Source organism: Falco rusticolus, chromosome 3 (assembly GCF_015220075.1).
Source record: "Falco rusticolus isolate bFalRus1 chromosome 3, bFalRus1.pri, whole genome shotgun sequence".
NCBI classification, from domain to species: Eukaryota; Metazoa; Chordata; class Aves; order Falconiformes; family Falconidae; genus Falco; species Falco rusticolus.
Window position 1 is genome coordinate 75,550,514 of NC_051189.1, and position 12,068 is coordinate 75,562,581.

The following is a 12,068-nucleotide window of genomic DNA, read 5'->3' on the forward strand; positions in this document are numbered from 1 at the left end:
TCAAAAGAAGCAGTCCAGACTCGGAGATTCCCTTTTCACGTCAGATCTCTCCCTAATGGTTTATTCCAGTAAGGAACACATCACTCAAATGTGGCTTCCTTCTGGAAATGGAGCATGGTATGTTGTAGCTCTTATTTGCTGAGGCAGCAGGTTGATGGTTAAAGTAGTCCTGTGCTCAGTGAAACCATTAGTGAATTGTTACCCATTTATGAGCTTTAACAGAGAATATTTAGAATCTTTTGCCTGTATTTGAACCTGATGTTTTGTCAGGCACTTGGTTTAGTGCCAATAGGACATACTGAATTTCCTGTTTTCCCTTCCATCTTCTTAAACACAATTGGGTTAAAAATAACTTTCAGAAAAAGTTATTTTTACCCAAGCTTGTGATTAGCTTTGTTGCAAGGACTAGCAGTTTTATTGCCACAAGTGAAGGACACCAAATGGCTCTGTGAGAATGCAAATGCATAAGTAAGGAGGGTAAGCACAGGGGACCCTTTAAAACACATGAATTATAAAACTGACTTTCATAAACTTATTTAATTTCGTTTAAGTTTTCTATGCAAAATGATTCATATACAGTTTTTTTATTTCTTTGCAGGTCTGTAAACAGCCAGTACTGCAGAAAAGTTATAGGTGGGATGGTTTGGAACCCATCTATGAGGCGATCTTTATCTGTTGAGCATCTAGAGACCAAAAGCCTTCCTTCTCGATCACCTCCTGTTACCCCTAACTGGTAAATGCAGTTTCAGCCTTTCCCATACCTTCCAGCCTCCTACCTTCTCTAATTGTGTGTACTCTAGCAGAATAATTATGTAGTGTGTATGTATACATTCAAACATTGTTATTCTGAGAATATGTATGATGACAGGAGATGAGTGGGTGTCACCTCAACTTTAGGAAGGCTTTTGATACTGTCTGCCAAAATACTATACCCAATCTAAGACTACATGTTCTGGAAGGGTGGACAACAAGGTGGTTTTTAAAAAAACAAGATGGTTGGATGACTAGACTTAGAGGGGAGTTGTTTGTGAGTTGTACTCTACCTGGATAACAAGTGGAATACTGCAGGGGTCTATTCTGGGGCCTGTCCTGCGTAACATCTTTGTGATCTGGAGGAGGCAATGGAGTGCTTGCTCATAAAGTTTGCAGAGGACACCAAACTGGGGGGATGAGTCAATTAGCTTGGGGGCAGGGCTGCTATTGAAAGGAACCTTAATAGTCTGAAGAAATGGGCCAATAGGAACTGTATGAAATTCAATAAAGACAAATGAAAAGTCCTGTGAAGGAAGAACCAAGTGCAACAGTATTGTCTGTGATGAACTGTCTGGAGAAAGACCTGGTAATCTTCATAGCTCATGTAACAGCTTGCTGCCTATCTGGTGTGCTGTGGCAGCAAAGTCCATAGCAACCTGGCAGTATTAACAGAAGCATGGATGGTAGATCAAGGGAAGTGATTATCCCCGTGTTGCTCGGCATTCATTAGACCTTATTAGAATGCTGCAGCCATTTTTGTGTCCTCTAATACAAAAAAGACACTGACAAACTGGAGCAAGCTCAGCAAAGGTCACCAGCCACCAAGGTATTCAGGAGACTGGACCACTTGCCCTATGAGTAGAGGCTGAGACACCTGCATTTGTTCAGCCTGGAGAAGCAAGCATTTCCCAGATGCCTAATAACAGCCTGGCAATACAGAGGAGGAGGCTAGCTAGAGGATGAGGCCAGGTTCTTCAGTGTTGCAGGATGGGGAGGATGAAGCAACAGGTGTATGTTGCAAAAAGACAGGCTTTGTCTGAACATAAAGAAAAACTGTTTCACAAGGACGGTTGATCAGTGGTTGCTTGGAGCAGCTGTGCAGTCTCCATCCTTCAAGTATTTTGAGATCTGACTGGATATTAAGTAGCCTACTCTGACCTCAGCTGACTGTGCTTTGGAGCAGGAGGTTGGACTAGATGATTTCCATAGGTCCCTTCCAACCTGAATTGTCTTATGATTAGAACTTTAACAATATAGGTGGCATTTTAGAGAGGTGAAAAAAACAAATCAGTTCAGTGTACTGAACCTAGTAGTGTATGATTGCCTAGTATACCATACCAAGTATTTAAAAATTGATTATTTAAAGTGAGACTTGTAGACTTGTCATCAAGATTTTGGAACGTGGATTGCAATAGGATAGAATTTTCACTTTGAATTAATTATTCTGACCTTCCAAATTGTGTTTATGTTCCTTATTTTTAAGGCGGAGTCCTAGACTACGTCATGAAATTCGTAAACCACGACACTCGTCTGTAGATAACCTTACAAATGAGATTAGTTATATTACTGAAACCGAGGATGTTTTTTATACATATAAGGGTTCTCCAACATCAAAGGACAGTGATTCAGAGTTCTCTCAGAACCGTAGTCCACAGAGGAGGTAAGGACTGCTGCAAACAATTCATTGCCTATTTTGACTTTTTAAAAAACACCAAAAAAACTAAACAGCTTTAGTATAAAACAATCACTATCCATTATAATATTAGAATGAGTTTAAACAGTTTTGTGTTTGCATAACCTTTATTTTGACAAATTGCTAAACTGCAAATGCCGTGATACAAAATGACAGGTTAAAAACAAACCAACCCTTCAGCCCTAAACGATTATCAGTAGTTGAGTTCTCAGTAAAATTAGAAAAGTTATTAAGGCATGCTTGTTCATATCTATAATATCCTGAGTCCTAGTAGCTTCTGCTACCCTTTCCTACCTGTTATAACCTTTTTCATTTTTTTGCTGGGGGTGGGGGGTGGGGTGGGGGAGATTTACTGAACTCTTTCAGTGTTCCACATCATCAGCTCAACGTCATCAGTTGAAAGAGGTACTACATTTAAGTAAACACAAGAATATAACAATGCTAGCAGTCATCCATCTTGTTCTTCTTCAGAGGAACTGTAGATTTCTGCTCTAAAGGCAGCCTCTGCTTTTTGCCTTGAGGCTTTTTTGCTGTATCCCTTGAGGACCAACTTTTTTCTCCCTTGCATCAGTATAACCACTTGAAGCACCTGTCTTTTGTGCACTGATTATTTGTTTACTTGTATATTACATTTTCTGTGTGGCTTCACTCTTTTCTTACAGAGGCATTTCTTAACGAGTAACTCCAGATAAACACAGCATTTATTTTACAAATAATGTACAAAGTTATTGATTGTTCAGTCTCAAAAAGAAAACAGAGCTACTTCAAAACTTTCAGCTGGGGAGAATACCATGTATTAAAATGCAGGTTCCTTTGTAATGTTACAAAAGGAAAGTGGTTTCTAGTGATCCTGAGTAACTTTGAAGCAAGATGTATTTTTAGAAGCAGTGTATTATTGGAAGCTGACAGGACTTAACTCTGTGATAGAGTGCAGCTACTAACTGTAGCTTTAAACTCTAGGTTTAAACTGTTTCCTTCAAATTCTAATACAATAATGTTGGCACTGCATTACAGCAGAGAGGTTTCTATGAAAGAAGGGAAAATTAGCATGCTGTATGCATATTTGGAGTTTGTCATTGTGGTGTTTTATATTGTTTTTCTATTTTTCTGACTGAAAGTCAGATGAACCTTAGTAATAGTAGTGCCAGTAATAGCTGTGGTAATAAATGAAAGCAATGCATCTAGATGTTGTCAACAATTGTAGATAGAAAGCCATGTCTTCCCTATGTTTTAACATTTTACAGATTATACACTTGAAGTATTTTCTGAGTAATAATACTGACAGACTATAAGAGGAGATGATGAGGGTAGAAGCTCTGTAGACAGAAAACTGAGTTGCCGTGCTGTGTTCTGTGACAGGGGAATTGTCCTGCCAGTTAGTACGTTGTTGGGTTTTTTCTTTATTTTCTTTTTTTTTTTTCTTCCCTGTAGTTTTTTTTTTTTCCTTCCCTTCCTCTTTTGCCGGTCCTATGGCTACTGAGAATGGAGTGGGAAAGCCTGCTTTATTGCTGTTTCTCAGACAGTGAAAATCTCATATTCATTTATTTTCTGAGCACTAAATGACGATGCAGTATCTGAGTAATATCGCTCACTGTGGAGAAGATTACTGTTATTACCTCATATAAACCAAATTTTCTATACATCTTATCCGCAACACAATCTTGGTTTCTTGGGTATGTTTATAATATTTGATACTCTGCAGGTAATTAAAAATAATGCCTGCATAGATCTGATTAAATTTGAAGTTTGTCTTTTGGAGAAAGAATGGTAACACGTGGAATGAATGATCATTTGTTGTATTGACTGCTAGAATTCTGTGAAATAAAATGATAGTTAATACTTTCCTTTTTAACAATTGAGTAACCGTACAAATGAAAAAATTTCTTCTTTACACAGAAGTTGTAAACAGTTTATGTTAGTCCACATTCCAGTTTTTCTCCTTTGATATTCTTAAAGTAATCATTACTTGCCTCACTTGCTGTGTTGAAAGATGTAAAGTAAAATTTAAGTATATATAGGTATTAAAATCTTACCCTGAATGCTTTATGAAAGAGGGAATCTTACCCTGTCAGATACATCTGTTTTATAAGTAAAAAGTTTAACTTGTGTATCTTTGGGATTACACTTGTCCTGGACTTTTGCCACGCTTCAGGAATATTTAGATATTAACTATAAAACACCTTGCAGTGTACTGATAAATCTCTTAAAGCCAACTTACCCACTTTTGCCATCCTGATTTTTAGTAGATTTGAATTGACATTATTGAAACATGTTATGGAAAAAAATAATTTGAAATTTCAGTATCTCTTTTTCATTAGAAGAGAGCCAAGAGTAGCTTCTTATAGTCCTGCTAATATACACTGTCTTTAGAGGGTTCTTTTTTTACTGTCCAGCCTGATTTCTGAAGCTATAAAAACAAAAAAAAAAGTGTTAGTTACTGCTAATTATAACTAATAAATAGCTTTGGTATGAAAAAAATCTGAAATATTTTTGGAGTGCTACTAGCAAACAACTGTACAAAGCTGATTTTTAATCACTGAATTCTTATGTCTGGGACCATAAATCTTAATTATAATCATGCATCTGCTTGACTTTTGTAAACTAAATGTGTTCACATCAGTTTCTTTTACTGCATCTGAAGCCTAAGACTGCAAGTTGCAGTTAGCACAGGATATGGCTCTTCTCTGTTTTTCAGGCTGCCATCAGCATTTCAGAGGTGAGAGCTAGTTTTCACCTGTTTCATTTCAGCCCTTGGGAAACCTGTTAAGTCTTTTTCATTAAAACTACAAGTGGTTCAAGACAGACCTACCTTCAAACTGTTCTGTTGTGTTAGAGTGCTTTTTGAGACAAACACATAGGTAAAACTCATGTAACAAGATTTGCAGTGTACCTAATCCTGCCAAGGCATGTTTGGAACCTTGGTAGGTATCAGAACTGTAGAAGCCACTGCTGCTAGCAGAGTACGTACACCTGCGTTTATTTCTCTATACACCTTTTTTTTTTTTTTGTATCCTGACACTACCAAGTATAATTATATTCTTAATAATCGATTTTCTTCCTTGGTGTGGTTACTGACTTAAGGGAATCAATGAAGTTCCATTTTCTTTCTATAAAACAGTACACAACTTAGAAGACAAATTATGTGCTCTTAGTTTCAAGAGCATAAAACAGAGCTATTAACATTTCTTTATCCATTTCTTTAAGTATATTGCATGCTGCTAAATACTTTGAGTATGCTACAAATGAGGGTCAAAAAGATTTTGTCATTTATTACATTGCTTTAAAAAACACACAGTGTTTGTTTTAAAGATGTTTTTTTATTAACATTCTACTTTCTAACTGAAATTTATGAGGTATATCACAAGGCTGTGACTTGAATAAAGAATATTAGAAAATAGAGCAAGCCATGCACGTAGGTGAACTACAGAAAGCTGGGGCAAGCTTATGAGTCTTGTGTTTGGTGTCACTAAATTGCCTCTGCTACCCAAATTATTTAAGGTACTTTCACATTCAAGTACAATTTGAGGCTCAGAGATAGTGAAAAGAAGCAATTTTTCTCTCTGATTAGTGTCTGCAGAAAAGATTGGAGCTATCCATTACATATGTATTATAGAGAAAAAAATTGCTCTAATCCCAAATTAACATATATGAAATAGAGCTTTATTCACAGGGTTTTCAATAGGTTTGCTTATCTAAGCCAACTATCTCAAATCACAGCTGCATACAAAACCTGTCATCAAAGACAGTGCTGAAGAGGACTTCAAGAGGACTTTTGTTTAGCCCAGGGCTTCCCAGCCTTTGTGAAGAAAGCATCCCCTGTCAGTTCTTTCTCCTCTTTGTTGCCCTGCTGCTGTGCATCTCATCTGACTGCTACTGCCACTGAAAAATTAACACTAACACAGACACGGAGCCCACACTGAGCCTTCTGAAGTCTCATAGTGCTTTCTGTGTTATACCACACTTTTTTTATGGCTGTGCCTCACCAGTTCAGAACAGGTAATCCAGTCTGTCTTGTGACTATGTGCTGTACTCGCTCTGTCGTTATATTTATCCCATGCCTACGTGCGTATGCACATGATACTACTACTATTTTGGTTTTAAAATTATTTGAAGAATAATATTGTGGTAAAACATACTAATTAGTAAGTGCACTTGTTTAATAACTGTTTTTCACTTAAAATTGGCTTTCCCTAGTCTTGATTTCAGCTTCCCTAAAGATTTTTCTCTTGAAAGATTTGCGTTTTCTTCATTGAAGCACTGCTGCTACTGATTTACTACATATCTTATTTTAAGCAAAGTAGAAAACTTCTCTCTATTCTGTGAGGTTACATATCTTGTCTTCAGATGTCCTTAAACACTGAGATGCACATTAGGGAAGAGTTATGAATATGAAGTCTTATGGCTTTTCTTTAAGATAGAAAATAAGTTATATTATGAGGCTTTATTTCTAAAATCATCTCTGTGGAATAGCTGCTTTAATATGGGTTTTTTTCAAAGTCATGTCATATCAACAGGCTGCCTGGCACCAACCCATCCTGACCGTCTGTTATTCTAATACATTAGCTCCAGGGAGAGGTTGCCTTTGAGATAAATGTTTCCCTTTCAGTGTAACAGATTTAAACCACAGCTGGTTATTTTTAAAGGCAGGCTGGTGGACTTGTGCAAGGAATTCTTTTTGGTTGCACTTTTTTCTTTTTTTAGCGTGGTATAGTACCTGAAGATTACCAATGTTGCAGTCTGTCTTGATAAAGGTACCACTACAGTTTCCAAATCTGGAATAAAGAAAGCTTCACTGGTGTAGTGGAGCAAATCATCATCAGTGATTCACCTTTCTGTGACACTAATGAAGTCTGTGTGCTATGTCATTTAAGGGCAAAAGGCTACAGTGAAAATGAAATAGTCATACTGAAATATGTGACATTTTCAAGGCCATGTTGGGAAATTCTAAAATATCTTTGATTTAAGCAGTAACCTTCAAATTTAAGTTGGCTTTAACTGGGGCAATAGACTGATTACATTTTGGAATCATGTACTCTGACATGCTTCATCTTGTATCAGATGTTAGGTTTTGTCTTGAAAGACTGCACTGTCCATCCCCAGAGCAAGTTCTGGCTCCTATCATTGGTATCTTTATTAAAAAAAAAATAAAATAGTAGTAACTTAATGGTTTTCACACCCAGTAGTTCATGTAGGAGTCTTCACTGATGAGCTGTTACAAGAACAGAAAAAAAACCAAAAACTTGAAAGAAACTAGCTTACCCTTTACCTGCAAATAAATAAGTGAAAATTTAAACTACTAAGCTGAGTTTACTTGTTTTCTTATGTTCAAGTATTTTTGTAAACTAAAAAATGGTAGATTTAAATGTTTTGATAATATGCATTTTAAACACTTGGTGACCTTAAAATACTAAGGTCCAAGGTTTGCCATGAAAACATAAGGACATGTAACCAAGCAGTGTTTAAGGAGCTTTGAACTTTAATTTTCTCTGTGTATTTCTTTCCTGTTTTCTCAAGCATCTTCTGGTGCCTGAGGTGTGATACAGATGTTCACACTTCACAGCGCAATGAGAAATGAAAGTGAATGAATAAATGACAAAAAATGAAAATTGAAAACCAGTGTTTAATGCTTTTAACCTCAGAGAACCCAGCTGTGGGAAGCCACGTGGTTTTCTGCTGGTCACTATGAAGAGGGAAGTGTCCTCCGCTCTTTCCTGTTCATGGATTTAAGGTTTTACTTTGTGGGAAGACCATGCATCGTTGCCAACACCCACACTTGCCCCCTAACTGAATGTTGTCTCATTGAAGTAAGCTGGGATTTCTTTTGGACAGGAAGGTGTTAGATGCAAAGGGTTACTAAAACAAGCAGGTTTCCTTGCAGTTCAGGATAATCTTATTCATGTTACCTGTGCTGGACTGATTTCTACTTTATATGAGGAGCAGAGCTTACTTTTGACGTTTTAAATTCGGGATTAATGGCTTGTGCTTTTTAAAATGCTTTTTATGCTACAGGTGGAATAGTTTGGAGTGTTAATATAGCTGTTGCTTGCCCTCTTAATGCCTTTTTTCATGTTTTTGAATACTTTTCTGAGTGGGAAGGGTACTTGTTAATAAGAATACAAAAAATTAAATATGTATATAAGGTGCTGTCTTAAGGGGTAAAAATAACTGGATTATTGGCTTGGGAAAAATAACCTGATAAATCTGTGTTGGAGGGTCTTGCTACTTGAACTGTAATCAGTTTCTCTTGTTCACTCTAATTAAATGTTCCGTAACCAAACATCTTTGGTTCAGTGGACTGCGTAGGAACAAGTGTTTTGGTAGGTTTTTTAAAGTAGACTCAGTGGCCTGACAGAAAAGATTAGCTGTGAAATTTTCTGTTTAACCAGCAAGATTATTGTAAAACACATTTCTAAGTGATAAGCTATAGTATTAGTCAGTAAGAAAAACTTACTGACAGATGAGGTATATTAGATCTTTTTTAGAGTCATTACACTGGTGTGGGTGAGATAAATCTGGCTGGTTATTCATAGATGTGAGCATATGATGTATGCGAACCGGAAGGCTGTGGGGGTTGAGGAAGGGTCGGTCTCATTTTTGCCTTACTCTACCAAAAGAGGGTCATCAAGAATATGGAGCCAACTCTTCTTGGAGGTGCACAGCAAAAACATGTGAGGCAGTGGACAAAGTTACAGCAAGGGAAATGCTCAGAAGACACTGGGGGGAGGAGGGGGTGGGGAAATCACATCAAGATGTACACATTGACAGAAAGATGGAAGTGTTTCCATCCTTGAAGACCCTCAGAATGCAAAGTGACAGGGCCCTGAAAACCCTCATCTAACTTTTGATGTTGGCTATTCTTTGGACAAGAGTTTAGTTGATTTCTCAAGATCCATTCCAACCTAAATAACTTTGAGTCTACAATTCATTTTGTTATAAATGCAACGTATTCCCCCATAAGCTTTTCTCTTAAACATGTTTGCAAAGCTATAAACCTCTTTAACTTATATTCTAAAACTATCTTTTGCTGGTGATATAGATGGTATAATGTGTATAGTCTTACAGTTGGAGAGGAAGGAAATGAAATGATGAACTAGTATACAAAAAGGAAATTCACTTGCACTGTGCTATGAATTTCTGGAAGTGCATGTACACTGCTGGTGTAAGTGTGATACATCATCTGGTGAAGGTATTGCACTGAAAATAGATTTCCTGAACGGATGCTGCATTTGTTCAATTCTTTCAACTTACCATTTTGATAGACAATAAACTGTAGGTGCATAGTGAGCTTTGGTGAATGTACTATGGGAACAAATCAATATTTTAACTAAAATTTAATTCCTTTTGTGGACAACATTTTTGAAGTGTAACTGTAGATGAAAGTACCCTTCAGATGTATCCAGCCAAGTCCTAGTAACTAGTTTCTTAGTAGGAAATTGCAAAAGCCATTTTAAACTAAGTTTTTTCCTTAGTTTTTCGTTATATACAGATGCAATCAATTCCTTGTTCTTAAAATCTGCTACATTTCACAAAAGTGCATTGTCCTTGTTTGTGTACTTCAGCCTTTCTCTAGGAGTATGTCCTCCTAATACTGGTCAATGGATCTGACATTTCAATTGGTTTCAAATTAGTATTTTAAGACTACAACTAATAGACTTTTATCAGTTTACTCTGCTTTTCCACTCAGATATACATTAAAATAGTGCACATATATATTTTGCTTACATGTAACCCTTTCTTTTTAAATATGTATCCTTATTAAAATGTACTACACTTTCCTTGCCAGTTCAAGAAACAAGCATTTTGCATCCAGAAAGAATGTCTCAAAGCTGAATTGCGAATCTGTGATAAGGCAAATTTTGCAGCAAGCCAAGCAGTTGCAGAGTATCAGAGTACATGAAACTTCCATGGAAAGTCAGTAAACCTGGAATATGGTCAATAGAGGCAATGCAGAGTAACTGAAAGTATCCTTTTATGGGTGATGGCAGCAGCTTACCAAATGTGAATGTTTGGAATTTGCAGAAAATCACTGAAAAACTTGTGTATACCATGAAGTCCTCAGGTTTTTCTGTAATGGTACTTATAAGTATGCAACACAAAGAATCTACATGGCTGCCTTACAGAGTTATTCAGTTCATAGAAATGCTGCATATTCTGTGTTGCTGTCTAAAAGGCAGCAAAAATGTGGTGTTGCAAACGTCTTCCACTTATTTGGCTTATGAATAATAATAATCCCAGTTTTAATGGTGAGCTCTCAGAAAAGAGGTGATAATGGAAGTGCTGGCATACTCAGTCTCCCTAGCCCTGCAGGTGTTACGATAAAAGAAGCTTTAAGAACTACAAGAACAGCACAAGGGCAAAACCTACAGATGTTTCCTTCAGTTGTTTTGTAAAGGGGGGAGTTCTGCTACTCTGCTATTGTTTCAGTTGTCCCTTTTCTCTCGGGGTTTTACTCTGCTGTATTTTATCATCTTCACTTCTCAGAATAGCAGAATTCCCTGGTAGGGCACACCAAAATGAGGAGGAGGGATCTTTCCTTAAGACCTTGTCCTCATGACAGAAGAGGAGAGTTAGCCTTTTCAGGGCAAAGAGCTTTATAATAAATTCATCAACAGAGCAATCAACAGTGAGTGAAAGATTGAAACGGCAGCATTTTAGATACATTGTGGATTAAGGAACAGAAATTACCTGCAGTTTTAAAGCATTTGCTTGTTAGCTGCACCAATGGAAAGCTTAATCTCCTTGCGAGGAAGGGATCTCTTTCTTGATGAAAAAGTTGAATGGCTGGTCTGGTGAGTGTTCTCTTTTATTGACTTAAAATATTGTCCTTGTCTTATGTTGTGAAATGAGGAAGAGAGGTTAGTGAAATGTGGAATAATGTATAGCCAGAAAAGATCATCTAGTTTTTCGTGTTTAAGGTACTTTATTGTATTGGTGAGCAATTAAATGCTAAAAATACTATTTAACTGAGTTTCAGAACAAAATTCTACAGCTCTAGCATGCTGAGCTACTGAGGACTTTTGAAGACACGGCTGCTTTTCCCTGATGAATTCTTTTAGGCCTTGAATTTGGTCACTTTCCAGGTCAAGTTTTTGGCTATCTTTCTCCACTTTAGAAGGTTACAGCATGATTCAATACCTGTTTAAGCGCTGATATGTTTCAATTAAAGTGCAATAATCCAACAGATAAACCTTCAGCAAATACTACTAAGAGCTTATATCCCACATTTAAGTCTCAAAATGTATTACTAAGAAGATGAAAAATTTGCTATATTTTATACACAATATTTGAATGGAAGCCCAAGTTGTTTTTTACTGTCTGAAATTACCTCGCTATTGGGAGGAAAGAGAGGAGATAATACATAAAATTAGGGACATTGCATCGATTTGCACCATAGTTCTTTGTGTGTAAGTTTTTGATGAAGACTTTTGAAAGGATTAATTTAGGGCGCCTTGAATTCCACACAGTTTAGTAATAAGAGTGGTAGCTCTGCTGTGGCAAAACATAGAAAAGATATAGGGTTTCATTGTTCTTTGCCTCACAAGGAAATCAATTAGCTTAAATGAAAATAAAGTCAATGTTTCTTTATTTTTAGCATGACTTCCTAAGGAAATAAAGCTTATGT

At 36.8% G+C, this 12,068-nt stretch overlaps 1 protein-coding gene across 3 annotated transcripts in view; it reads left to right on the top strand.

Moving 5' to 3' along the window:
* PTPN3 (protein tyrosine phosphatase non-receptor type 3) overlaps positions 1-12,068 on the top strand; it is a 106,348-nt gene that overhangs the window by 50,577 nt on the left and 43,703 nt on the right. For all 3 annotated transcript variants that reach the window (XM_037380329.1, XM_037380330.1, XM_037380331.1), the window contains 2 exons: positions 599-733; positions 2,237-2,413. In XM_037380329.1, the coding sequence (XP_037236226.1) occupies positions 599-733; positions 2,237-2,413 (312 nt within the window). The remainder of the gene's footprint in view (positions 1-598; positions 734-2,236; positions 2,414-12,068) is intronic.